The sequence below is a fragment of the Loxodonta africana genome, chromosome 20 (assembly GCF_030014295.1).
Source record: "Loxodonta africana isolate mLoxAfr1 chromosome 20, mLoxAfr1.hap2, whole genome shotgun sequence".
Lineage (NCBI taxonomy): Eukaryota > Metazoa > Chordata > Mammalia > Proboscidea > Elephantidae > Loxodonta > Loxodonta africana.
The window spans coordinates 21,149,679-21,177,621 of record NC_087361.1 but is presented as its reverse complement, the minus strand read 5'-3'; the positions used below and the strand labels follow the sequence as shown (position 1 = coordinate 21,177,621).

At 38.6% G+C, this 27,943-nt stretch overlaps 1 protein-coding gene across 2 annotated transcripts in view; it reads left to right on the top strand.

Annotated features, from left to right (window-relative positions):
• NSUN3 (NOP2/Sun RNA methyltransferase 3) overlaps positions 1-27,943 on the top strand; it is a 76,968-nt gene that overhangs the window by 35,741 nt on the left and 13,284 nt on the right. For both annotated transcript variants that reach the window (XM_064273083.1, XM_064273082.1), the window contains exons 4-5: positions 2,566-2,720; positions 3,457-3,578. In XM_064273083.1, coding sequence (XP_064129153.1) covers positions 2,566-2,720; positions 3,457-3,578 — 277 coding nt within the window. The remainder of the gene's footprint in view (positions 1-2,565; positions 2,721-3,456; positions 3,579-27,943) is intronic.

Below are 27,943 nucleotides of genomic sequence, written 5' to 3'. Positions count from 1 at the left end.
ATAGGACAGAGTAGAACTGCCCCGTAGAGTTCCTATGGAGCGGCTGGTGGATTCAAACTGCCCCAACCGTTTGGTTAGCAGCCAAGCTATTAACCACTGTGCCACCAGGGCTCAACCTAATCCTGTAGATTTTGTCCTGCCTCATTAACATAACTGCCTCTAATCTTGCCTAATTAACATCATAGGGGTTAAGATTTCCAACGTATGGGCTAATCACATTAGATCACAAAATGGTGGATAACAACACAGTACTGGGAATCATGGCCTAGGCAAGTTGACACACATTTTGGTTGGACACAATTCAACTGTAACAATTTGTGTTTAATTTTTTTTGAAGTAAGGGAAAGACAGAACAACTATTTCGTAGAGAAAGAACCATCTACTGATCCTTCTATGTTGAGAAGCAGTATAACGTGGTTCTTAAAAGTAAGTGGAGCTCTGGAACTAGGCTGTCTGGATTATGTGCTCTGCCAACCTGGGCAAGTTACTTAACCTCTCTTGGCCTCAGTTTTCTCATCTGCAAAATGGAAACAATAATAACAGTATCTACCTCATAGGTTTGTGAGGATTAAATGTGTTTATATGTAAAGTGCCTAGAACAATGCCTAGACATAATGGCTACTGAAGAATTGTTAGCGATTACAAATATTCATTATTACTATCATTATAGTACGATATTAGATACAAGGAACCCTGGTAGTGCAGTGCTTAAGCAATCAGCTGCTACTTGAAAGGTTTCGGTGGTTCGAACCCACCAGTGTCTCCATGGGAGAGAAGACCTATCAATCTGCTCCCATAAAGACTACCACCTAGGTGTAAAAATGGCATGATAGAGGCATCTGATCTCTAATTTCACCAGAGGGAAAGAATCAAGACCAACAGCCCTAAGCTGATTCCTATGAGATGAAGGTCAGACATGCGCCCTCTCTCCAAACTTTTTACCAATCCTCACACCAGCTATCCCTCCACAGCACTCTCTACCTGTGTGTCGTGTTAATTCATTACAATGGCCACACAGAACTCATAGACGATACTCACAATTATGGGGTTTATTAGGGAAGTAACAGGTTACAATTCAGGGTACAGTTACAAAAGTTGTCGCATTTAATCTTGACAACCACTTTGTATGGTAGCTAGATGGCTTAGTTTGCTAGTGCTACTGTAACATATATACCACAAGTGGGTGGCCTTAAAAGGAGCCCTGGTGGTGCAGTAGTTAAGCACTCGTCTGGTGACCTGGAAGGTCAGTGGTTCGAACCCACCGGCCCACTCCGTGGGAGAAAGATGTGGCAGTCAGCTTCTGTAAAGATTACAGCCTTGGAATCCCTATGGGGCAGTTTTACTCTGTCCTGTAGGGTCTCTGTGAGTTGGAATTGACTTGACAGCGGTGGGCTTGGCTTTTTGGGGAATGGTCTTAAAGAATAGAAATTTATTTTCTCACTTTTCAGGAGGTTAGAAATCTACATTCAGATATGGCTGTAGTAGAAGGTCCTTCCTTGTCTGTTTCAGCTTCTAGTAGCCAGCAACTCTTGGAGTTCCTGGGCTTGTAGATTCATCTGCCTTGTTATCATCAGGTAGCATGTGTCTTCCACCTGTGTATACCTGCTTCTGTGCCTAATCTCAGAGGGATTAGGTTTAGGACATATCCTACACCAATATGCCCCCATGAACATCACAAAAAAAGCTATTCTTAAAAGGGATCCACAGGTGTAGGGGTTAGGATTCTAACATAAATTTTGGTAGGGCCCTGTTGAATCCACTGCATATAATCCCATTTTACAGAAAAGAAAACTGAGACGGTAGAAGAGCTAAGTAACTTGTCCAAAGTCAGCCAGCTCGTAATTTGAGCCCATGTCTTTCTGACTGTAGGGTCCATAGCATTTCACATGCTGTTTTCCTCTAGTCACACTGTCTTTCTTCACTTAAAATGAAGGTTTTTTCCCTCATACGAGCTTCATATGTGTAATAGAGTAGATCATTTACTCTTAGCAGCTAAGGAGGCCTACTGATGCAACACTTAAGCAGGGACTTGGCTGCTAACTGAAAGGTTGGTAGTTTGAATCCACCTGGCTGCTTCTTGGAAGAAGGACCTAGAAATTTGTTCATGGAACGATTACAGCCTAGGAATCCTATGGGGAAGTTCTACTCTGTCACAACCGGGATCGCTATGAGTCAGAATTGACTCAATGGCACACAATATAGCAACAACAACAACTCTTAGGGCTTTAAGAGGAGAGCTGTGTCTGAGGCATTGGTATAGCACAAATTTAGGAATCCGTAACTCCCTGTAGGTTTCTACTCCCCAAATTAAATTGATGGACAGCTCTGAGAGCTTCTGAGAGGCTGTGTAGTCATGACTGTTGTATTTTATTTAGTGTGTGTGTGTGTGTATATTTGTTTATTTATTTCTGATTTTAAAGCATAAGATAATGTTTACCCCTGAGCCCTATTTCTGCATAATTATTATGAGTTGACTTCTTTCTGAAATGAATTTGGTGAAAAATGGAAAGGTAACCATTACAGTGCATTCATTTTAAAGCATATTTATATATCCTTTATATTTAGGTTATCTTCACTGTAATGAATTCGATAGTCTGAGATCAAGGTGGCTCAGGCAGACGCTGGAATCTTTCATCCCACAGCCTTTGGTCAATGTAATTAAAGTGTCTGAACTGGATGGCAGAGAAGTGGGAGATGCCCAGCCTGAAACCTTTGACAAGGTACTTTTATTACATTCTGACAGACTGATGGACTCCCAATGATACGACTGTTGTCATGCTGCTTTGTCCTTGTTGTTTTCCATCAGCTGGCAGACATAGCCCGATACAGTTCCTCAGTACCTGGGGACATTTTGATAAAGTGAACATGGAAACAGTTTTCATTTGCTGGTCAGCATGGTTCAAAGGAAGCGGTAACATTGCGATTGGGGATTATAGAGTGTGTTATATTTCCAGGCACCTCAAAGATACTCAGGAAAAGGTCATTTATTTTTTGGGTCAGTGCACAAACATGTACACCATATTGCTTTAATTCAGTAATGTTTTGTATCAGAGCATGACAGCTAAAGGAAGAGAGGGCATTTCAGAAAACCAAAATTGAAATATTCTTAAAAATAAATGCTGAGAATTCAGAAATACAATAGTATCTGCTTAAAATGAGTAACTTTTGTAAGAGCTTTGCTGTAGTCAACAAGAGGATCAAATATCATTAGTAGACTTTTAGATACCACCCCTCCCCCCCAAAAAAAACACTGAAAGTACACAGGAAATTTTTCTGAAAAATAATAAGGGAATGTCATAAAGAACTTCCCATGTGTATTTTTGGTTTCAGAAGAAATGATTTTATTAATGTGCTGTTTATTTTTCATGTTTTACATTGCTTCCCTATATATTTTTGGCCTGAGAATATATTTTCGGTGCATGTTTGCTTTATTTGTTTTTTTTTTTTTTTCTCTAGGTGTTAGTTGATGCTCCATGCTCAAATGATCGAAGTTGGTTGTTCTCTTCTGATTCTCAGAAGGCAGCCTGTAGGGTAAGCCAAAGAAGGAAGTTGCCTATTCTACAGAAAGAACTCTTAAGGTGAGAACTGTTAACACAAAAGCTTATTTCAGTCCCTGGGTGGCACAAGCAGTTAAGTGCCCTACTAACCGAAAGGTTGGTGGTTTGAACCCACCTATAGTATAGGCATCTCGGAAGACAAGCCTGGCAATCCGTTTCTGAAAGATCACAGCCTTGAAAACCCTGTGGAGCAATTCTACTCTGCTTACATGGTGTCACCACAAATCAGAATTGACTGTCCAGCAGGTAACAACTGCTGGTTGAAATGTTGTTGTTGTTTTTAGGTGCCGTCGAGTCGGTTCCGACTCATAGCGACCCTGTGCACAACAGAACGAAACGCTGCCCGGTCCTGAGCTATCCTTACACTCGTTGTTATGCTTGAGCTCATTGTTGCAGCCATTGCGTCAATCCACCTCGTTGAGGGTCTTTCTCTTTTCCGCTGACCCTGTACTCTGACAAGCATAATGTCCTTCTCCAGGGACTGATCCCTCCTGACAACATCTCCAAAGTATGTAAGACACAGTCTCGCCATCCTTGCCTCTAAGGAGCATTCTGGCCGCACTTCCTCCAAGACAGATTTCTTTGCTCTTTTGGCAGTCCATGGTATATTCAATATTCTTCGCCAACACCACAATTCAAAGGCGTCAACTCTTCTTCGGTCTTCCTTACTCATTGTCCAGCTTTCACATGCATATGATGTGATTGAAAATACCATGGCTTGGGTCAGGCACACCTTAGTCTTCAGGGTAACATCTTTGCTCTTAATACTTTGAAGAGATCCATTGCAGCAGATTTGCCCAATACAGTGCGTCTTTTGATTTCTTGACTGCTGCTTCCATGGCTGTTGATTGTAGATCCAAGTAAAATGAAATCCTCCACAACTTCAATCTTTTCTCCGTTTATCATGATGTTGCTCATTGGTCCAGTCGTGAAGATTTTTGTTTTCTTTATGTTGAGGTGTAATCCATACTGAAGGCTGTGGTCTTTGATCTTCATTAGTAAGTGCTTCAAGTCCTCTTCCCTTTCAGCAAGCAAGGTTGTGTCATCTGCATAACGCGGGTTGTTAATGAGTCTCCCTCCAATCCTGTTGCCCTGTTCTTTTTCATATAGTTCAGCTTCTCGTATTATTTTTTCAGCATATAGATTGAATAGGTATGGTGAAAGAATACAACCCTGACACACACCTTTCCTGACTTGAAACCAATCAGTATCCCCTTGTTCTATCCGAACAACTGCCTCTTGATCTATGTAAAGGTTTCTCATGAGCACAATTAAGTATTCTGGTATTCCCATTCTTCGCAGTGTTATCCAGGGTTTGTTATGATCCACACAGTTGAATGCCTTTGCATAGTCAATAAAACACAGGTAAACATCCTTCTGGTATTCTCTGCTTTCAGCCAGGATCCATCTGACGTCAGCAATGATATCCCTGGTTCCACGTCCTCTTCTGAAACCAGCCTGAATTTCTGGCAGTGCCCTATCGATCTACTGACTGGAAGAGATCCATATTTATGCCTATTCCCAAGAAAGGTGATCCAACCGAATGTGGAAATTACAGAACAATATCATTAATATCACACACAAGCAAAATTTTGCTGAAGATCATTCAAAAACGGCTGCAGCAGTATATTGACAGGGCACTGCCAGACATTCAGGCTGGTTTCAGAAGAGGATGTGGAACCAGGGATATCATTGCTGACGTCAGATGGATCCTGGCTGAAAGCAGAGACTACCAGAAGAATGTTTACCTGATTGAAATAGGTGTGACAAAACATCACGCAGGGGAGACCCCAAATGAAGGGCTCCCTGTTTGGGTGTCCAAGATTATTCCTACAAAGGCTGTACCCAGGATATCTCCCATCATCTTTCCTTTCAGCTCTCATATTGTAATGTGCCCTCTCCCACCCAGGAAATGTAGTATTGCTGTATATATATATATATATATTTTTTTTTTTTTTGTAACAGCTTTGTTGAGATATAATTCATATACCAGAAAATTCACCCTTTAAAAGTATAGTTCAGTGGTTTTTAGTATATTCAGTGTGTATTGTCTTTTAAAGGGCACCAGTTCTACTGTGGTTCCAAGTTGTTTGCCCATGGAGGCCATCCCAAGACTAGGTTTGATTACCCTACTCTTTATTTTACCAGAATCTGAGCAGCACAGCTGTGAGAGTAGTTTTAGATCAGAGTACACTTTTTAGTAATTGACACATTGTTCTCCATGAGTCAGCTTCCTAGGAATTGTAGCTAGTTGTTAGCACTTACCTCCTAAGAATTTTCCAGAAAGGCCTGACCACCAAGAGATATTTGGTTTCCTTCAGAATGAAGATATTTGGGGCATCCTTGTCCTGGTTCCAAAAGAGATTTCTATTTACACCTGATTCCCAAATAATACTGTACAGAAATTCTCTAGAATATTTAAAATATAGTTAAATGATTTCTTATCAGTATAACATGTGGAATGAGAGTGAGTGACAGTTTGTATGCACTTTTGACAATGAGCTTTACTTCCAGCTTTTGATTTATATACAATGAATATGGGCCATTACCTAAATATTAAAACCAACACCAATATGTAGTCTTGTTCTTGTACCAGATTATATGTCAGCTCATTATGGTGATTCTTGTAGTACCTCCCAGAAGGTTCTTCTAGACATTTCTCATCTGGCATTTCTTATTTGTTTGTATGCTGTCTTACAGTTTTGCTTTCAATTGCAGCCTTTCTTATACTATAATTCTAAGGTATTTTGATAATTCTGTACTATCCTTCCTGTCTACTGCCTAGGTTACTAACTTGGAGATGTTAGATAGATCCTGCTCTGACCGTTTTTTCTCACCTTAACCTTCTTAGTCCGGTTTCTTAGTTAATGATTCCTGCTACTCTGGCTCTATCCGTTTTACATTGTATACCTTTTAACAGATCCCAAATTTGTTCATGCTTCTTGGCAATGAAACGTCTAATTTTTTATTTTAAACTGTGGTATGCAACTAGGCTTCCTGAGGGTATCATTTTTCTTCTTTCTTTGATGACAAATTCTTCCTTCACTTTTTTAAAAAATTCCTGTTCATACCATGCCTTCTGTATTTTATACTACATCTGTTGTTTTTCCTCCTATTTTGCCTTAATTCATGTTAACCTCTCTTCTGTTCCCTTTATTTTCCCAAAATCATTCCTAGTAAGGTTACTAAAGATCCATTAGTTGGTAAACATGGATAATTTTTTTTTTTAATTTACTTGATCTCTTCATAATATTTTAAACCTGTTATTTTTCATTATATAAGAAATGCATGGAACCATTTTCATTGTTAAAAAAAAAAAAACAATCAGGGAATCCAGATGCAGCAAAGGCTACCCTAGCATGTACCCAAATGCCAGCTTTCTTGACAGAGTGAATGACTGGATTTAAGCATGGTGTATAATCTTCCAAACTTGTTTATACTTTTTCTTACGTCTAATAGAAAAATAACACTAAAAAAACCCAACACTGCTATCCTATGTCTGTATTGTTATGTAACTTGCTATTTTTTGTATTTAATATTTCTTAGCCTTTTCTGTATAGGTATACTTTGTTCTCTTTAACTTCTGTGAAATATTCAATGGGATCAGTTTATCATATTCTGTTTAACCAATACTGTATTTTGGATATTTACATTTTTTCCCTTCTACAAACTGTACTTTAATATGTCTCATTGAACACACATGCTGAGATTTTTCTTGATTAAATCTGAGAAGTGGAATTGAGGATCAAACGTTTTAACAAGTATGTTGAATTGTTCTCCAAAAAGGCTGTCCCACTGTAGACTTGCGGCTGCGTTTGTTACAGACTTGTGCCCTTACAGCAAAGTCAACAAAGCCAGACTGTTGACTGCTTGCTTCCTCTTAAAATACTCTCCTCTTGACTTTAGTGATTACATGCTTTCCTGGTTTTCTTCCTACTTCTTTGGTTGTATCTTCATATTTTTCTTAATTTATGGTACTCCTTAATCAGCTAATCCCATAAATTTTGAGGTTTCTTGGGTTCCTGATGTTGGCCCTCTTCTCTATTTGTTTATCTCATGGCTTCAATGGATATATGATGCTGTCAAATATGTGTCTAAGCTTAGATCTTTCTTGTTAGCCTCTGACTTACGTGTCTCTTTATCTATCAGAGATCTCCATTCGAAAGGTCCTCAGACACACAAAACTCAACTTGTCAAAAATGGAACTCATGATCTCTACTGTCTTCCTAGCTCTTCCCAAAATATCAACCAAACAAAAAATCAGAACAGAAACCCCACCAACCTGCCTGTTTTCCTCTCCTCTATTTCAGTAATTGCAAATCCAACTCTCCCCTTTCTCCTGTATCCAGTCAATCACTAAGATATCTGCTCCCATATCTCTCAAGTTCAAAACAGCTATTAGCAATTAGTCTTTCAGTAAGGCAAAGAGTCCTCAGAGTGAGGTTACTCAGGTAACAGCCATTCGGGTCTGCTGCAGGTGTCCACTTGGTCCGGTCTCATCTTTACCCTTTCTGGTATCTGATAAAACTTAACTGAGAGAAGATTATTCCCTTGCTCTGAGCCTCACGAGGTATCAGCATAGCAAAACCTTTAAGGAACTTTAGATTCAGCCACTTTATTCTAGTCCAGCAGTGACTCCCCCTTAGCCCACTTTTTCACAGTTATAGCTTCTACAATTACAGTTTTTACAATCACAATTATCCCTGTTATCAATCAGTGCTCAGGGCTGACTCATATAATCCTATCAGCGTCTTCCCCCATCCTCTCTTCCCCAGACCCATCAGGAAAAGAGGAATCTATCCAGTGGGGATCCTTCCTTGTCCCTCTCATTAAATGTAAGCATACTCACAAAAGTGTGTAAGCCAGCCACTTCATGCCTTTATCTCCCACATTTAGATAGCCACTGTTTAAATGACCCACCCCTATCAAACCAGTACTCTGAGGAGACAAGCGTGTTCCTTGGAGAATCTTCTGTTCAGCTTGGAACTTTGAGCATCTTCATCCATAAGAAAAGTTCAGTTCAGAGCAAGCTATCACATTGTAGTAATCTACACCAGCTCATGGTGTCAAACAGCTTTCTCTTCAGTCAGGTTCTGGTCAGCTCATCCCTAGCCCCCATGGGCTAGGTCAATGAGTACCAGCCTGGGAGCCCACACATATGTCCCTGCATTTCAGACCAGCCAGCCCTTTGTCTCTGTCTCTCCCTATCCCCCATGGGCAAAAGTCAGCAGGCACCACCTGGAGGCTCAGGAGTCCACACGCCTCCCTGTACCTCAGACTAGCCAGACTTTTCTCTCTCTCTCTATCTCATCCCTGGCCCCCTTGGGCTAGGTCACTGGGTGCCAGTGGAACATGTACAAACTCAGCCCATCTCGTCATTGGCGGACCTCCCCTACATCCACTTACAAGTGGACCCAGGTGGTCACCATAGGCTAGTATACCAGGCTATCTACTCGCTGGCTACTTCTAACTTCCAGTTCTAGAAGAGGGATTCCTTCTGATGGGCACTCAGTTTTCCTACCTTAATGCATCCAAAGGCAAAACTACTTGCTTGCTTGAAATTCAAAAAAGAAAATATTACACAGAATGAAATAAGTCAATCACAGAAGAACAAATAGTGTATGAGACCACTATTATAAAAACTCAAGAAAAGGTTTCAACACACACACACAAAAACAATCTTTGAAGGTTATGAGGGAGAGGTGGGGAAGGGGAAATCACAAACTAAAAAAAAAAGAAGAGGAGTCATTTTTTTTTTCCTGCAGTTCCTTCTTTCGAATGTGTATCTTCTGTTCTCTCAGCAGTTCTGGGTAGTTCTGCATGTCTTTTCAAATGTAGAATTCCTGAGTAGGGCTCATGTTTTCAACCTGAGGCCCCAGTACTCTACATACCAAAAAAACCCACTGCTGCCAAGTGGATTCCAACTCATAGTAGAACTGCCCCATAGAGTTTCCAAGGAGTGCCTGGCGGATTCGAACTGCTGACCTTTTGGTTAGCAGCCGTAGCACTTAATCACTACGCCACCAGGGTTTCCACTCTATATACAGGGCTACTGTATTCAAAACAACAGCCTGTGTTTCTTCCAGGCAAATTCGAGTTCCTCCTTTAGCATATCCAATCAAGTATTGGCTGAAGGTGGAGTTACATGATCTCTGTTATCTATAATACATAATATTCATTTAGAAGTAATAACATGCACTTATTGTGGTTCCCTGAAAGTCAATTATTTTAGCCGTAGAGTAAAACCTTAGGGCTCAGCACAAGTTACATTTCCACTTCAGAAATTCTCAAACCATGCAGTGTCTCAGAATACGTACTTCCATGTTTTAATTTACTTTCCTGCTGCCAATATGTTATAGGCAGATCTAAGAAAGATAGAAAGAAACAAACAAAATATGAAGTGCCATTTAAATTCAATTTTTTCTCTGTGAACCAATGAATATTGTTATTATAGATTTTCTCCTTGTTCTATTTTTACATACCTGTTAATTTAAATTTTTTGTGACATTTGTATAATAGATAAGAAAATACTAGGCTAAGAAAGAACAGAAATGGCAAATTTAGGTCTGCCTTACAACACTGTGGATCCCTGGTGGTACAGTGGTTGAGAGCTACAGCTGCTAACCAAAAGGTCAGCAGTTTGAATCTATCAGCTGCTCCTTGGAAACCCTATAGGGCAGTTCAACTTTGTCCAGTAGGATTACTATAAGTCAGAATTGACTGGCTAGCAACTGGTTTGGTTTTCAGTTTTATGACACTAGGTAGAAGAAACATTCGGTATCCGTTCACATTCAAATAAATACATAACCATTTTAAAAACATTCTAGTTTCATCTACTCCACCCGTTGACTATCTTCCCATTCATATGCATATGATATGCCCTTGGGCCTCTGGGTGGGTGAAACAAATAGACCCTGGCCCCCTATCAGTCATCTTGCTTATCTGGCCTGCCTTTTGCCCCAGGCCACTCCGGATGTGACTTCTCTCAGCTGCAGCATAACTTTCTTTTCAGCCATTACAGGTAACAACCACCAAGGTAACCACCTACGAATCAAAAGTTTCACTTCTCAGGCCTCTTGTTCTTTCTCTTACGGAGCCCCATGCTTCCATGAGTCTGGAGCCATAGCATCAAATTCCATTCTGACACTAGCTGTAAAAACGGCCTGGCAGGGGTGCCTGACTTCCTCCTTCAGCTTCACAAGGGGGACGGAGAATCAAGATCAGCGGCCTAAGGCTGATTCCTGTGAGGTGGAAGTCAGATATGCCTCCTCTCTCTCTGCCTCCTTTGGTACTCTCTGCTTCTCTGCTGGGTTCAGTAGTTCATAACAGTGGCCACACAGAACTCACAGACCACACTTACAGTTTGGGGTTTATTAGGGAAGTAACAGGTTACTATTCAGGTTCAGGAGCACTCAGGATACAGTTCTTTGATCAGGACAGCATCTTCTCAGCCATGCCTGTAGGCAGGTGTCTCTGGCCCTCAGCCCCTCGATCTGGCCTCTGCCCTTGTTGGGCGTGTTACAAAGCTCTTTTGCTCTGCTAATAAATGCCCAGAGGCACCCCACCCCACCGGTAAGCCTTGGCCTGAAGGTACTCAGCTCTAGCTTCTTGGGTCAGCAGACTTAGCTCTACCAAGTGCCTGGAGGGACCCTACTCTGCCAGTAAGCCTCCTGCCCAAGGCGCTCGGCTTTCTCTCTCTGTAGGGCTGGGAAGCCTACAGCACTGTCTCCTGCCAGTCTCCTGCCTCTGCTGTGGCCATTTTTCCAGCACCGTTTCTTGCTGTCTTTGGTGTTACAGGTCTCTGTCTTGGTCTCCTGGTTCCAGGAGCTTCTCAGTGCAGAGACCCCAGGTTCAAAGCACATGCTCCACTCCTGTCTTCTTTCTTCTTGGTGGGCTGAGATCCTTCTCTGCTCTGGAATTGACTACTCTTTTAAGCCTAGCAAGTTGGCAAAATTGACCAGTTCCTTCATTAGGGTTCTGCATGCTTTGTTTGCGTAGTCCTCACCCAGACATCTGGTGGGAGTTACAAAGACTGGCTGAAAGGGCCATAATCACTGCACTGCACAGGGCACAAAATTGATATAGTACCATATGACTGGGCACAAAATTCATATCTCAAATGCAAAGTGTAGGTCTTTATATAATCATATGTGATTGGAAAAAGCCACGACATCAGCCATCTTCCATTCTTTTCCTTGAACAGCTGCTTTTCCGTCCCTACTTCTGCTGCCTCGTCTGCCTTAGAGGTTTTGCAGGGACTTAGAGCAGCTGAAACTCTGAATCCTTGGCTGTGTGATTAGAAGATAAAAGGGAGAGACCTAGATACCCAGCCATGGGCACAGAAAATGGTCTGATTCCCTGACATCTACAAGTCTTGGTGTTAAGAAAATAAAGGAAAAAATGACAATACCAGATACAATTATTTTTAATCTCCTTTCCTGACTCCCAAAAGTGGGAAAAAAAAAAAAAAAAGTATAGCAATCTTATCATCAGGGATAGCTCTACTATACTGCACAGATATAGTAGAAATTTCTCGTCTGTCTTCCCAATCTTTCTCACTTAGTTATTGCCTTACCTTCTTTTAACAAAAGTAAATTATTTTATTCCACAATGAGAGAGAAAAGGCTTTAAATGCAAACGTATATAAGAAAGTAAACACACTGATGTGTATGAGTTTTAGTCAAACTATAAAGAATTGATAAAAAACCCAAACTCACTGCCGTCGAGTCGATTCTGACTCATAGAGACCCCATAGGGTTTCCAAGGCTGTAAATTTGTATGGAAGCAGACTGCCACATCTTTCTCCTAAGGAGCCGCTGGTGGCTTCGAACCGCCGACTTTTTGGATAGCAGTTGATTGCTTTAACCACGGTGCCACCAGTTCCTTATTTGTATTTGCAGAGAGCAATTAGAAAGAAAATAAGCAAGTATTACTTGACCTGATTCTGCAGACCGGGGATGGAACTCAGGGGAGCACAGGGTAGTCTTAAGACAGAATACATTTGTTTCAAACCCAAGACGGAGCAAGTCAGGTCTATCCTAACATTAATTTTTATAAACAAACATTTAATATACAGATTCCATGTTTAATGTTAAGAGTAAAACCTATAATCTCATTTAGAAAAATCAAGACATCATTTAACTTGTAAAACTTACTCTTCCAGTATTATACTTCATGAGAAAAGGACAAAGCTTTATTTTGGTATTAAATTTTTAGTTAGGGAACAAACTATATACATTCAGTTTTTCTTCAATAAACAAAAATGTTTTTCATCTTAAAATGTAAACCTCCAATAAAGCAAGTGTATGGAAACATTGAAAACTCACTTACGGTAGAGGCGAGTTTTGGCATGCTCGATGTTGGTGGCTGGATTTTTGTGTGCTTGTCTCACATATAAAGCAGTTTACCAGAAGAGCCAGACTGTTATTATTTAAAGGTAAGATAGTGCTTCCCCATGTTTCCTTTATTTGAGCAGAAACTTGTATCAGTTGCTATAGAATTTTGGCCATAAGATCAGGCATAGGACAGGTCTCCAATAGCGAAAAGTGCTTGTCTAGAGAAAAGTGTTTTCTTGACGCCCGGAGGCAGATGGATGTTCATCACTTCATGCCAAAAGGCATCCCACAGTGAGCATCTCCTCTGTCTTTAGAGTAAATCAGAGGATCTGGGCTCCCAGAAGGGGTTGCTTTTGGCTGGAACACTGACCAGCAGGCCCTCCTTGCAGACAGGCACTCTGCATGCATTACTGCTTCTACTCTGTGAATACCTGGAGGACCTTGAGTGAGCTCCCAAACTGAGCTGCTTCACCAGGCACTGCAGAGTACATGGCGGACACCTCCATCTTGATTCAAGGTAGCAGGAGTGTAGTGAAATGAACACGAGTTATGTAGTGGAATTTTCTTGCTCCCTAGTTGCATGACCTTTGTCAATTAATTCTCAGTATCTTTGAGTCCCAGTTTCCTCAGGTATAAAATGGGGAATTCCAAAAGAGCCGTCACATCAAAGTGTGATGTGCTTTATTTTCCTTGTATCCAAGGAGTCACATTAGGAAAAAAAAATTCAATTTTTCTAAGCTATCGGAAAATAAAGGAGGCCTGGTGGTTAAAAGCCCCAGTGGTTAAGAGCTCCGGCTGATAACCAAAAGGTCAGTAGTTCGAATCCATCAGCCGCTCCTTGGAAGCCCCATGAGGCAGTTCTGCTGTGTCCTGTAGGGTCATTATGAGTGGGAATCGACTCTATGGCAATGGGTTTGGATTTTTTTTTTTTTAAATAGGAAAATAAAATTAAAAGATGACTTTATAAAGAAGAATTTTCTAAAAGAAATACCAGAAGATAGAGCGGGTTGCTTGGGAGGCAAGAGGTGACCTGTCCCCGGGCACATTAAAGTATTTGCTGATGTCACCTTGCAGGGCTATTGTACAGAAACTCCTGGCACATGGACTATATGAACTTTCTAACACTGGAGTTCTCTGACTTTCTGGTCCTGCTCTCTAAATATTTCTAAATCTGTGTCACTTGTTCAAATTTGCACTTCAATCACCTGTATTGTATCAGTCTCTTCTGAATGACTTAAGACTTCCATGAAGTGAATCTACTTCATATAAAAAAACATACTGATCACTACCCTTAATTACTACCACCTATTGGGTTTTTGTTTTATTCTAGGTGGAGCTCTGGTATTACAGTAGTTGAGAGCTATGGTTGCTAACCAAAAGGTAAGCAGTTTGAATCCACCAGCCACTTCTTGAAAACCCTATGGGGCAGTTCTACTCTGTCCTATAGGGTCACTGTGTGTTGGAATTGACTCGCTGCCAACAGGTTTAGTTTTTGGTTTTTGGTACTCTCAAACTCATTGCCGTCAAGTCGATTCCGACTCATCGTGACCCTATAGCAACCCCTACAGGACAGAGTAGAACTACCCCATAGAGTTTCTAAGGAGCGCCTGGTGGATTCGAGCTGCCGAGCTTTTGGTTAGCAGCTGTAGCTCTTAACCACTATGCCGCCAGGGTTTCCTTTTTGGTATTCTAGGTAAGATATATTCATGTTTTCTTATGGATCACCGTGCCCATCCCTGTCCGTCTTCCTTCATGAGTGTTCTTCTCCTCACATGTAATGTCATCTTACATTCCTCTCGATATTTTTTTTTTCTGGTGGTTAGTTTCTTTAAATAAATTTTTCAAATTTTAAAGAAATTATTTTTTATAAATAGTTTGTATTTTCAGATCATTCCTAAAGACTTATAATAAAGACTTGTCCTCCATCTCCTCCCCAGAAATCATCACTTTCAATATTATAGTATTTAGTGCCATAGTTCTAGATAATATGTATATGCAGCTATCTTTTGATTCATCAGTTTGCAACACTATGTATTGACTTTTTTATAACGAAAATAACTTTTTTCTCATATATTTCCTTCCCCCATTTTCTCAATATAATTACATCTCAACTTTTCACAAATTTATGTTTAGTTTTTCATATTACGACTAATTATTGCTGTGTCATATGATGTACTATAATAACATAGTTTTCTTAACTTCTGTTTTCCTAGCATTGATAACTGTGTCAGTTTGTCATTCGCTTAGTTTTCTTTAAATATCTGGTAAGTTTTTGCCCCACTTTCTAAAAAGTTCTTTAATTTTCCACATAGTTAATCTAGATAGATAATTTTTTTTTTTTTCCTTTCCTCCTGAAGATATTTCTTCTGGAACCTTCCATTCTACTCCAATCTAGATGGGTTGCATCCTAGGCCTGCTACATAGCCATTTCCTGAAAGTTACTATTATTTTTTTTTTATCTTTTTGAAATTACTTCTCTTTCCTGTGTTGGATTTTATTTTTTCCTGGATCGTCCAGCTTTTTCTTTCTTGATTTACTTGGTTTTGATGGAACATATCCTCTAGTAAATTATTTTTAAAAGTACATGGACGATAATTTTTGAGGGACTTTGCTTGTCTGAAAGTACCTTTATTCTGTCTTCACACTTGGTTGATTGTTCGGAAGTAATTTTTACCTCAGAATTTGGAAGACATTGTTCCATTATCTTTTAGGTTCCAGTGTTGCTGTTTGGAAATCAGGTAACATTTAATTCCCAAGACGTTTTCTTTTTTTCCTCTCCAGAAGCTTTTAGGATCTTTTTTATGTTCTTCGAACTCTCATCATGTGGTATCTAAGTATGGATCATTTTTTAATGCTTGTGGTAAATAATCTATGGGCTTTTTCAACCTAGAGACTTTAATATTTTAATTTTAGAAACTTTCTTTGTTCATTTGATATTTTATTGATACTTTATGCCAACTATTTTGGTGTTTTTATTTTAGAACTACTGTTATTTGATCGTTGGACCTCTTGGATTGATTTTATAATCCCTTTATAATTTCTTTAAGTTTTTTTTTCCTCTAATTTCTTTCATTTTTTCTTTTCTTCTTGAGTTGTCTGTTTCCTCTGGGATTTTTTTTTTTTTTTAACCTTATGATTTAGTTTCTTTTTTTAAAATTGAGGCTTTTATCAGCTATCAGGCAGACATTGGCTTTCTGTTCATATTAGTGTGCAGCATTAAAAACCTCTGTGTGCATGGATTGTATCTGTGCATTGGTGAGCTTCTCTATATGATGATCAGGTGGCTAACTGGCTTTTTTGCTGGGGTCTCCAAATGTTAGAATCTTTAAGTCTTCTTTGGAGTGGTTCAAGTGCTTCAATGAGCCTGATTTATCTGGAACAGAGCCAGGAAAGGGAGATGTTTAGTTGGGTGGGTGAGACTGGTAGTATTCAACATTAGATATGCAAACTTAATCCCCCCCCCCCCCGCCAGCTTTCTAACACTTCTTAGTATGACACATCACCCCTGTCATCCTCTGTGCCTGGAATAAGAAAAACCCAAAATCCAGTGCAGTCGAGTAGATTCCGACACATAGCGGCCCTGGAATAAACCAGTGGTTGTCTCCAAGGGGGCGGGGATTGAGTCAGTTGGCTGGGATTGAATACAGGGTTGGTGTGGGACCTGAGTGTCTCGCTGTTCTCTATGTGGACTTAAAAAAAATTCCGTTTTCAGACAACCACCAACTCCTGCCTATCCAGGGCTCTGGGGGACTAATTGGTGTGTAATTAAAGCCACACCCACTCCATACCTACTAATGACATTTAATATGACTCTCACTCTGCTCAGTCATATATAATTCCTTTTTCACTTTTCATCTTCATGTATTCAGGGTTAAAGATGTCTTCTTGATAAATATAAAGTGGAGTTTATGTTTCAGTTTCTTGTTTTTGGTATTGATTTGGGTATTGATGTAGGGTTACTATGAGTCAGAATTGACTCAATAACAACAGGTTTTGATTTTTTTTTTTTTTTGCTTTTATTTAGGGGAGAAAGACCAGAAATGTCTTTACTTTGCCATCTTGAAAATAGAAATAAAGGGATGGATATTCTTGCATGTTTTCCTATGAAAATTTCCCATAAAAACAATTTTTTTATCCTGATCTCTAAAGTTTATGCCTAGTACCAGAGTCCATAAACCTTCTTTTTTTGTAAGACTTTTAGAAATTGAGTCATAGTAAAATAATTGCCCTGTAGATGATATAATTGAATGTAACTGTTGAACTGTATCTATTATTAAGAAATCACAGTACCGAAAATTTGGCAAATGGAAATGGGAAACATACATACACACATATACAATCTTACTCTTCTGTCACAAAGACAGCATTTTAGTGTATTTCCATGCTTATTTCTCACATATCTGCTTTAAAAAAAATAGATAATTTGTTTACAATTTTATTCTCTTCACTAACATTTTATTTCTAACTTAAAAAAGGGACCAAATATAAAGCCAAAGGTTAAAAAAGGTTTTAACATTTCCATCACAAGAACAAATGAAATATATAATAAAAAATATATTTTTTTAGCTTCTACCTTTCTCAGTTTTTGAAAATACTAAGTCACATAAAAAGAAGACAAAAATCTATAAAAATAATGTAATTTTTTTAGAAGAAAAAGTTTATTGTGAAGCATAGGGATGACAGCAAAAAGATCCCAAAAGCAGATGAATTCATTATAAACTTCATAAGGATACTCTGATTTATCCATACAGAGGTGTAAAAATTAGAACCTTCTATTGAATTTATAAAACATGAAGATTTAAGTTGCATAAAACTGTCTGTTACATCTATCCTCAAATTCATTTTCAGAAGAGCATGATGGGCAAGGATATAAGGAGTAATTGAGCATAAAGCCAGCTCTGTTAACGGAGTACAATTAGATGCATGCCTTTATTAACCATTTCTCCAAATAATTTCTGAGTCCAGGCTTCCTATTCCTATTCTACCCAAATTCTTTTCCTCATTTTTTTTAAATATAGTAAGAAAAACAGAGTGGAAAACTGTGCTGTAAGTGATACATGTAGTGATACTTGTAGTCTTTTTAGAAAGTGGCCAAGACAGTTGTGCAAGAGAATTTTACATGATTTTTAGATGGAAAAGCTCTAATTGAAGAGTGTGATTTATAACAAAAATATAGGTATCTTATTGCAGTAATGTGTCATGTCATGCATTTTCTCGGAGGAAATCAATCATGTTTAAAATACTGACCCCTTCTGGTTTTCTCTTCTCACTGTTTGACAAGGAAAATCCGATTTGTGAACTCATGGAAAAAGGAAGCTTAGATTGCTGTTAGAGTTTTGCAGATTTGTATGAATCATGCAGATAACAGTCCTTAAATGTAGTATTCTAACAGCAAGAATTGTGTTTTCAAAGAAATATGATAAAAAAAAAAAATCACTAACATCTATTCTCTTACACTCTTGAGCTAAGAGACACCTAGTGACTGTGGAGCCTGGGCCTTCATCGTTCCAACACAGGGACCAAAATGTTGATGTGTTTATATTGGAAAAATAATCTTTGCACATGTGGTTGCTATTAGAATGGAAGATTTCCACATGTTTTCTTTTTAAAGTTCAAATAATTCAGTAAATTTAGCATACTGTCATATGCTGAGCCATATGCTAGTAATCCAGAAAGCAAAAGCAAACTTCTTCTACTGCGGCTACTGCTACTATCACTGCGGCTTTTTCTCCCTCCTTCTTCTTTTAATTAGGTGGCAGTAGTCAGCGGTTCTGGGATTAAAATCTGTAATTTGTTTATGTAAAGTACATGCTTCTCTTTAACAAGAGTTTACAGACTAAAATATTCCACATTAAATGAAATTGAAAAGTGAGGAGACAGCTATAGCTGTATTTTATAGCTATTGTGTATTTTTATTCATAAAATGTGTCAGGTGTAGATTGAACATTTGAAATATAATCTTGAAAATACGATTTTATCATTACTTTTGCATTTATCCAACATTTATTAAGTGTCTACAATGGAACTTGGCTATGCACTGCAGATACTACAAGGTGCAGGAAACGATCCTGCTCTCAAGGTTCTCAGGACAATTATCATAAAATATGTGTAAAATTACTATGTGTGCGTTGGAGGGAGTAGTTAGGGTGCAGAGTGAGGGAGGAAGGACACCTGACTTTGCTCAGGTCAAGGATGGGGGGTGCAGGGTAAGAAGGTATACTTTATTATAAAATAAGCAACAGATAATATTTGAACTGAAGATATTTTTCTAATAAGTTTCCTTGTCATGAAAACAATACATTCTCAGAGCTTTTGGAAAATACAAAGGAAAAAAAAAAAGAAAAAGCCACCCGTGATCCCACTGAAAGAAAACTATTATGCTGACTTATTTCCTTTGCATGTAATATTTGCAATAATAGGAATCGTAGTTTTTAGTGATATACAATTTGATGCCTTTATTTCACTTAAGATATTATGGCTATTTTACTTATGAAATAGCCTTTGAAAACATACTTTTGAAATGGTTACATTATATTTCTTTCAGTCATTCAGGAAGTCAGGAGTCTCTTAAGACCTATTTCTCTTTCCTTCCAGGATATAACAAATATAAGAAATAGTTACAAAACATATCCAAATAGAGATTAGGATATCAGCTTTTTTAATGATCCAGGCAAGAGCTTGATCACTCCTTAGGGGGAGGAAGTATAGCAGCGTGCTTGAGATCTATTTCCTACACTTTATCCAGGGGGTTGCTCCCAGAGAAAGTAAGAAGGCAGGTGGTCCAGTTTAATCTTCACACAATCACGTTGATAACAGACCTCACTGGTAAATAGAATAATGAGTTTTGCTAAGAGCAAAATTCTTGTTTATGGAATGCTTTGATGCATGAATTCTACAGAAGGGAGGAAGGTATAATTGAGAAGGACACAGGGGAACTACACAAAACTAGCAATGTTCTCTTTCTTGATTTGGGTGGTGATTATCTGAATGTTTGCTTTATAAGGTGTATATTATTATACATTTAAGTTTTAGACACTTCTGCGTATGTATTTACATACTATATGTGTAATATTTAGTGCATAATATTTAAAACTTAAAAGCATGAGAAACACAAAGGGATAAAAACCTGAACCTCTCACCTAGGCTCCAAATGCAGCTGGCTATTGTTTTTAATCTAATGTTCCCGACTTGGCTTTGAATACACCTTGCTCCTGTCACACTAAATTATTTGCAATTTCCTGAACATGCCAGGTTCTTTCATGTCTCCACGCCTGTGACTTCGTTGATCTTTTTTTTTTTTTTTTTAATTTATATTCGTTTTCTGTTTCCAAACATATGGGAGTTTTCCGGTTATCTTCCTTGTTGTTTTTTGATGTTTGTTATGATCCAAGGACATATTCTATATTATATCAGCCCTTTGAAATTTATTGTGATTTTTTATGGCCCTGTATTTTTTATAAGATCAGTTTTTGTAAATATTTTATGTGTGCTTGAGAAGAATGTGAATTGTGCATGTATTTAATACAGTGTTCTATGTATGTTCATGAGTTGAATTTTGTTACCATATTTTTACATAAATAATGCACACATTCTACATTTTTTACCAATTGCGCCCCCCCGAGGTATTTTCATAAGTATGCTCTGCTAATTTTTTTTACAGCAACATGGTAAAAAATTAGCCTAGTGTGCTTATGAAAATACCTGGGCAGGAAGGGAAGGGCACAGTTGGCAGAAAATGTGGAACATGCTTGTTATTTGTGTAAAAATATGTTAATTTTGTTGTTTAAAATCCTCTATATATTTACTAATAATTTTTTATAGTTTTTCCAGTCAGTTACTGAAAGAAGCATGTTAAAATCTCCAAATATGATTTGGATGTCTCCATTTCTCCTTGTAGTTCTGTCAAGTTTTGTTTTATATATTTTGAGGCTATATTATTGTTATTAGGGCCGTGGAGCCGATTTCAACTCATAGCGACCCCATGTAACAGAGTAGAACTACCTTAAAGAGTTTTCTAGACTGTAATCTTTGCAAAAAAGCCAATTGCCAGGTCTTTCTCCCACAGAACTGCTGAATGGATTCGAACCACCAGCCTTTCAGTTAGCAGTTGAGTGCTTAACCTTTGTGCCACCGGGGCTCCTTGATATGTTATCAAACCCGTTGCTGTAGAGTCAATTCTGACTCATAGCGACCCTAGGGGCATACAAATTTTGTTTTATTTCTGGTTTTCATACTATCTTCAGAACCCTTGGGAAGCCACCTTATTTTGGCTGTTAAAAAGCAGGGATCTACTGCCTCTACTTACTCTTGAGCCAGACGTTACATGTTTTAATTGTCTGTGCTTTTTGAACTATATTTAACTTGAGTAGATTAATCTATAACTTAAAAAAAAAAAAAAAACACAATTGTTATGTATACAGTGAGGAACTGCAGAAGTAATTTTTAACAATGGAGTGGCATGATTACATTTATTTTATAAAGATTAGCTTATTCTAGACAAAGGATGGATCAAGGGCAAGCATAAGAGAGGAATGTTAATAGGAGGTTATTGAAATGATCCAGTGAGTGATGGGTATCAGTAGGCTAAAGTTAGAACACAAAGCTATTCAAAATAAGATGACACTTTCACCATTTCAGAAACTCACCATATTTTATACAATTTGTAAAATATTGTTGATGTTATCAATAGCTTAAATTATTTTTCCTTAATAACTTGAGAAGCCTCTAATTTATATTAAAGAAAATGATGCTGAGCAAGTATAATGAATAAAACATTTAAAAGATGGGAGTATATAAATTCCTCTATTCCTCTGTTTCCTCAGAGTTTTTAAATGGTGACCCTTAAGTATGGCAGAGGATGGCCTTGCTATTTTAGACTTGGGAGGAAGTGCTTCATTGTTGTTTGAGCATTCCTTCATTGTCACTTGGTGCTCTCTGTTCTTTTTTGCCTCCCCTGAATCTTCTTTCTGCTGGAAACAACTGCTCTTATGATCCACAGATTTGACCTAAGCCCAAAAAAGCAAAAGTAGACCAGCCTATGCGTCTGCAGTCCCTGTGACTCTTTCTTGCTCCATCAGAGGCAGGTTTTCCTGACCACTGGCTTCATTCCACCACTCACTGCAGGCATCTGAACTTACCATGCTATTGACCTAAGTGGAACACTCAGATGCCTTTAGTAAACTTTATAGACTTCTAATGCTTCTATAACCTGGCCCCTGCAGGAGTCAAATGACTTCTTTAGGAGAAGATAGCTGCTGTTTCCCTCCAAAGAATTCTGTACGACAGTGGATTTCAAACTGTGCTCTGTAAAGACATAGGGTTTTGTGGCAGAGCCTCAGGAGCCATCTTAAGGGAAGAAGGGAGGAATGAGCAGGAGAGCCCTGGAGTCCACCTCATCATCCCAACTAGAGCAGCGTAACCAACTTTATCTGGTTGACCTTGTAAGATTTTCCTTGAAGAAAGGTTCTTTTTATTAAAAAAAAAAAGAAAAAGTTTGAAAAAAACACTTTTACATCATTTAAGGCAATGATAAACAGTCTCTATTCATAACCACACTTGCAGTGGGCCAAAATCATGTCAGTTCTGGTTTTCTCGAAGGCTTTTTGTTTTTTGTTTTGTATGAGTGAAGAGACTGTCTTTGATATTAGATCAAAAGGCTATACCTTGAATTTAGGTAATGTAACAGGTTCAGTTCTCAACCAGTGTACCTGATCGAGCAGCTACCACCCTTCTGTTAGTGGAGGTTTGCATGTTGCTGCGAAGATGAACAGATTTCGGTAGAACTTCCAGATTAACATGGACTAGGAAAGGCCTGGCGATCTACTGAAAATCAGCGATTGAAAACTCTGTGGATCATAGCAGTGTGATCCGCAGCCGATCATGGAGATGGCACAGAACCTGGTATAGTTCTATTGTACATGGGTCTTCATGAGGTGGGAACCAACCTGACAGCAGCTAACAATGTGGTCTATGAAGCTCTTGGTTGGGCCAAACGATTAATGTGCTTGGCTGCTAACTAGTAGGTTGAAAGTTTGAGTCTACTCAGAGGTGACTCAGAATAATGCCCTGGCAATCTACTTCTGAAAAATCTGCCATTGAAAACCAATAGAGCACAATTCTACTCTGACATGCACAGGGTCGCTGTGAGTCCGAGTAAACGTGACGGCAACTGGTTTGATGTTGTCTGTGGGCACTCTTCCCTAATTTAAACAGCACAAAACTGGATTCCTTTTACTCAAATTTACCAGAAAGCTTTTAATGTGTACCCCCCCTACCCATGTATTAGTGCAGTAATTAACTGTTGAGAAGATGTAATAAACTTGAGATCTCGAAGTAGAAACCAATAATAAATATGTTAAAATTTATCTTTATAATCTTATTTCAGGAGTGTCTAATCTCATTACTGTGTTCTACTAGTACTGTATAAAAAATATGCTTCCTTCAAGGTAAAAACTCACTGCTAGTGAGGAGAGATAATTATCAGTATGATGTTTGTTTCTTAGGCTGACAGTGGAATAGCTTCTGGGTATGGTAACTCTGAAAATAGCAAGCTCGGTCATGTTTTTTACCTTGAAATTACAGAACTCTTTGATAACAGTTTGAGATCTAGAAATTTGATTACTTCCTGTGAGCACAGTGAAGGGGACCCTCCAGGCTTGTAAAATAATACTTTTAAAACCAATGATAGCACTAGGTAACTATCATCCTACAAATATCTGTGTTTTAGATGCTTATGGTACCTGAAACTTAATTTTGAATCTGCCTTTCTTTGATAGATCATACCTGAGCTTCAACTTTTCACCTTAATATTTTCTTTGGTCATAGGACATAATAGTGGTTAGGGATTTTTTATTTGTTTTCTTGCCCAGACTGCTGTTTGCCAGCAGAAATAGTAAACTGTTACGAACAGAGTAAAATGATAAGAAACAGGCAGTGGAAAAATGAAAGAAATGGGAACTGCTGCAAAGAACAAAAATAGAAAAATTGGAAAGGAACCCTAGAAGCCAACAATGTAATGTGATAAAAAAATATATATATATATGGAATAGAAAGGAGAAGTAAATAAAATAGAAATTCCAGAAATGCTTAGAGGAAGAAAAATGAAATGCAGAGAAATTAGATTTAGGTATTTAGAGTTGGGGGAGGCAAAGAAGGAACAACTCAAAGACATGACTTTTATGGAGCTCATAGAAGTTGGTTGAAGATGTGGTTTTATCATTTGTTGAATATCTTGTAATGAAAATTACTACAAGAAAAAATTAGGCTAGTAGTTTATAAGAAGATTATATATATATATTTTTCCTTTTAAATTGGACCTCCTACCTCCCTTCCACTCTAATTCCCTCTGTTACGTTTCACTTATGTTAGTAAAAAGGTGATATTGGGGATAACTGAAGTTTTTGATTCCACATATCTCAGTATTGAAATAGTGGTCATGGTTTTCCATAGAGTCAAGTTTACTTATGAACAGTTACCAAAATTGCCTACTCTGTCAGAAATAAGGCCACAATTACTAAGCAGTAACTTTTATTAAATAATGGAAACCCTGGTGGCATAGTGGTTAAGTGCTACGGCTGCTAACCAAAAGGTTAGTAGTTCAAATCCACCAGGCGCTCTTTGGAAACTCTACGAGGCAGTTCTACTCTGACGAATAGGGTCGCTTTTAGTCAGAATTCACTCCACAGCACTGGTTTTTTTTTTTTTTTAACTTTCCTTAAAAGATTTTTTTTCCTCCCATAGAAGCGTATTACCTACTATTCATGTTGGCAAGAGAAAAAACTTTCTTTTTAATTTTATAGATTACTTATTGGCAAAAAACTGTATTCCCCTCCCCCAAGTAAAGCCTCTGACCTCTATCATTTCCATCTCTTCTATAAAATAAAGTGGGAAGTTGTTTGAGCTTTTCCCCACTCAGAATTTTTGAGTGTTAGTTGCAATATATTTCTTTGTTTTCTTTGTGACCTATTAATTAATGCCTCTTAAGCATTAATTAATTCATTTCATAAATATATTTTAAGATTATATTTCTAACATAATAAATAAATAAAAATCCAGACTCATTGCCGTCGAGTTGATTCCGACTCATAGTGACCCTGTAGGACAAAGTAGACTGCCCCGTAGGGTTTCCAAGGAGTGCCTGGTGGATTTGAACTGCCTACCTTTTTTTTGGTTAGCAGCCGAGCTCTTAACCACTGTGCCACCAGGCCTCTACATATAAAGAATACAAAACGGAAATAATATAACCCCTGTTCTCAAGGAGCTGGCAGTTTATTGCTCAGGAAAGCCAGAAAAGAGAGAAGTCCCACAGAGAATGAGCAAAGGTTTTGGAGCCAATGTGAGATTTCAGATGGGTCTTGAAGGATCCTGCAAGGCCCATGTCACTGAATTCTTAGTTGACTCAGATCATAACCCCCAGGCAGAGTGCCTTATTTAGCAGGGTGCTGTTCTTTCTAGCTCTGCTTTCAAATTCCCCAAACTGAGTCTTCTCTCATTAACACACACTAATATTTTGAGATTTTCTTCTAGTCACTCTACTTAGAGTTACATAAGATTTGTTGGCATGTGGTCTATCTTCCAGGGTATCCCAGGCAATGCTATTATCAAATGTTTTGCCATGGCATGATAAGTGTCACTAGTTTTCCAGCCTATAAATCTGTGTGACCTTGCTTCCTGTTCCAGGTAGATTTTCCAGGGTTGTTCTGGTAACTCCACAATTATCAGAGACCCAGGCCCCATATATCTTTTGTCATAGTCCAAGGTAGCTATTGCTGCCTTGCTATTTTTAATGTTCATTGCAGTTAGTAAAACCTGTTGCCATCGAGTCGATTCCAACTCATAGCAACTCTGTAGGACAGAGTAGAACTGCCCCATAGAGTTTCCAAGGAGCACCTGGTGGACTCGAACTGCCGACCTTTTGATTAGCAGCCATAGCACTTAACCACTATGCCATCAGGGTTTCCTTGCAGTTAGTAGGAAAGGGTAAAAACGCATAACCTAGAAGTTAGGCCTGTTGTTTCCATTGCATCTCATGGGTCAGACTTCAGCATATGGCTACCTTATTGAAAGGCATTTTAGGAAATGTAGCCATAGCTGGGCAAGTATATGCCTAATTAAAAATTGCATTATTATAGGAGAAAGTGAGAACAGATATTGGAGAACAATTAGAAGTGTCTGCCACAAGTTGGAATTCCCTTGATCAAATAACACTGGAGGATACAAAGCATACAAGAAAATCCTTCAGCATGAAAACCAATTTGAAAGATTTTACAGCTATCACAAAGCAGATGATGGAGGCTTATGAGTGGGAGAGTGACAGACACAAATGGTCATATTTGCAAGATATTTTCATTGGACAATTAATAGAATTCGGTGACCAGATCTGGAATAGGAAGGAGAAGAAAGGGATAAGGAAGGCGTAACTGTGGCTGAGGGCATGAGCTGTAGAGCTGTATTGTCTGGATTTGAATTCCAGTTTGGACGTTAACTAGCTGAGTGACCTTGTACAAGTTACCTAATTTCTCTTGCCTTAATCTTCTCATCTACGAAAGTAAGAATTCATGTCTCAAAGATAATTGCAAGATTGGATGAGCTAACATATATAAAACACCTACCTTTAGAAAAAAAGGTAACCCACACGGAAAGAGTTCTAGAGAGGACCAGTATTTAAGGGATAGGAAGAAGAGGAAATGTAGACAAGGCAGCTAAAAGGGAACTACAGAGAAGGAGGCGATGCACAAAGAGAGAGTAGTGGCCAGGAAGCCGAAGTGGGGAAACGTGTTAAGAATTGAGGAGAAAGACACAATCAAATTGTGCAGGATAGTTTCATAAGCTGAAGGCTGAAAGTATGCCTTTCGTTTAGGCTGATTGTGTACTCATTTTCTCAGCAAACTTTTGAGGAAAAGGGATGTTTTTATCTACCTTTTAGAGTTGTGGAAACAAAGTTTGGTTGACTGAATTTCCAAAGTTATTTGGAATTTTAATAGAAGATCAACTACCTTTGAGTTTCTGTTGAGTCTGATTTGTTAAAATTCTTTAATTCTATGATTTAAATGCCAGTCAGTGATGAAGAGGTTCAAGTTATGTCTCAGTGAAAGGTATTTGCTTTCATTTACCTCATTAGAAATGCTGTGCAAAAAAAAAATTAAACCCATTGCCATGGAGTCAATTCTGACTCATAGCAACCCTATAGGACAGAGTAGAAATGCCCCACAGGGTTTCCAAGAAGCGGTTGGTGGATTTGAACTGCCCACCTTTTGGTTAGCAGCCAAATGCTTAACCACTGCGCCTCCAGGGCCCCAAATGCAGTAGAGAGGAGTTTAATAGGGAAGGTTTATATGTTCTATAAAAGCACCAGGTTGCCAAGTTTCTCAGAATCAGAGCTTTAGATGTATTAATTCTTAGTTTATGTTAAAAGTGTCTAAAGGTGTGTAAAACCAAAACCAAACCCAGTGCTGTTGAGTCGTTTCCGACTCATAGCGACCCTATAGGACAGAGTAGAACTGCCCCATAGAGTTTCCAAGGGTGGTGTACTGGTTAAGCGCTATGGCTACTAACCAAAAGGTCGGCAGTTCAAGTCCACCAGGCGCTCCTTGGAAACTCTATGGGGCAGTTCTGCTCTGTCCTATAGGGTTGCCATGAGTTGGAACCAGCTCGACAGCAGGGGGAAAGGTATATAGCTATTCTTTATTTTCTATTTTATTTTATTGGCACACTTGGGATGATAAAATGTATGCATGCAGTATCCTATGTCTTATTGCCCCAGATTCCATAGTTATTTTAGCAGTAGTAACATTTGCTTCAGGGCATATAACGAATGGTAAATCTTGCCATCCTTTTCCTGGTATTGGATTTGGGTGGTAGTCTTTGTGCTGCATTAAGTAGTTTTAGAACTTCAGGCAAGTCACAGAGTCTTTGTGACCCTTGATTTGATAAATCGGGTCAGACTGCTTGCCCTGTATGTGTCTCAGGGTTGTATTAAGACTCTTTATGTGAAGTGCTCTTTAAGTTAATTATCAAGTAAACATAGAGTAACATTATTAATTAGGCTCGTCA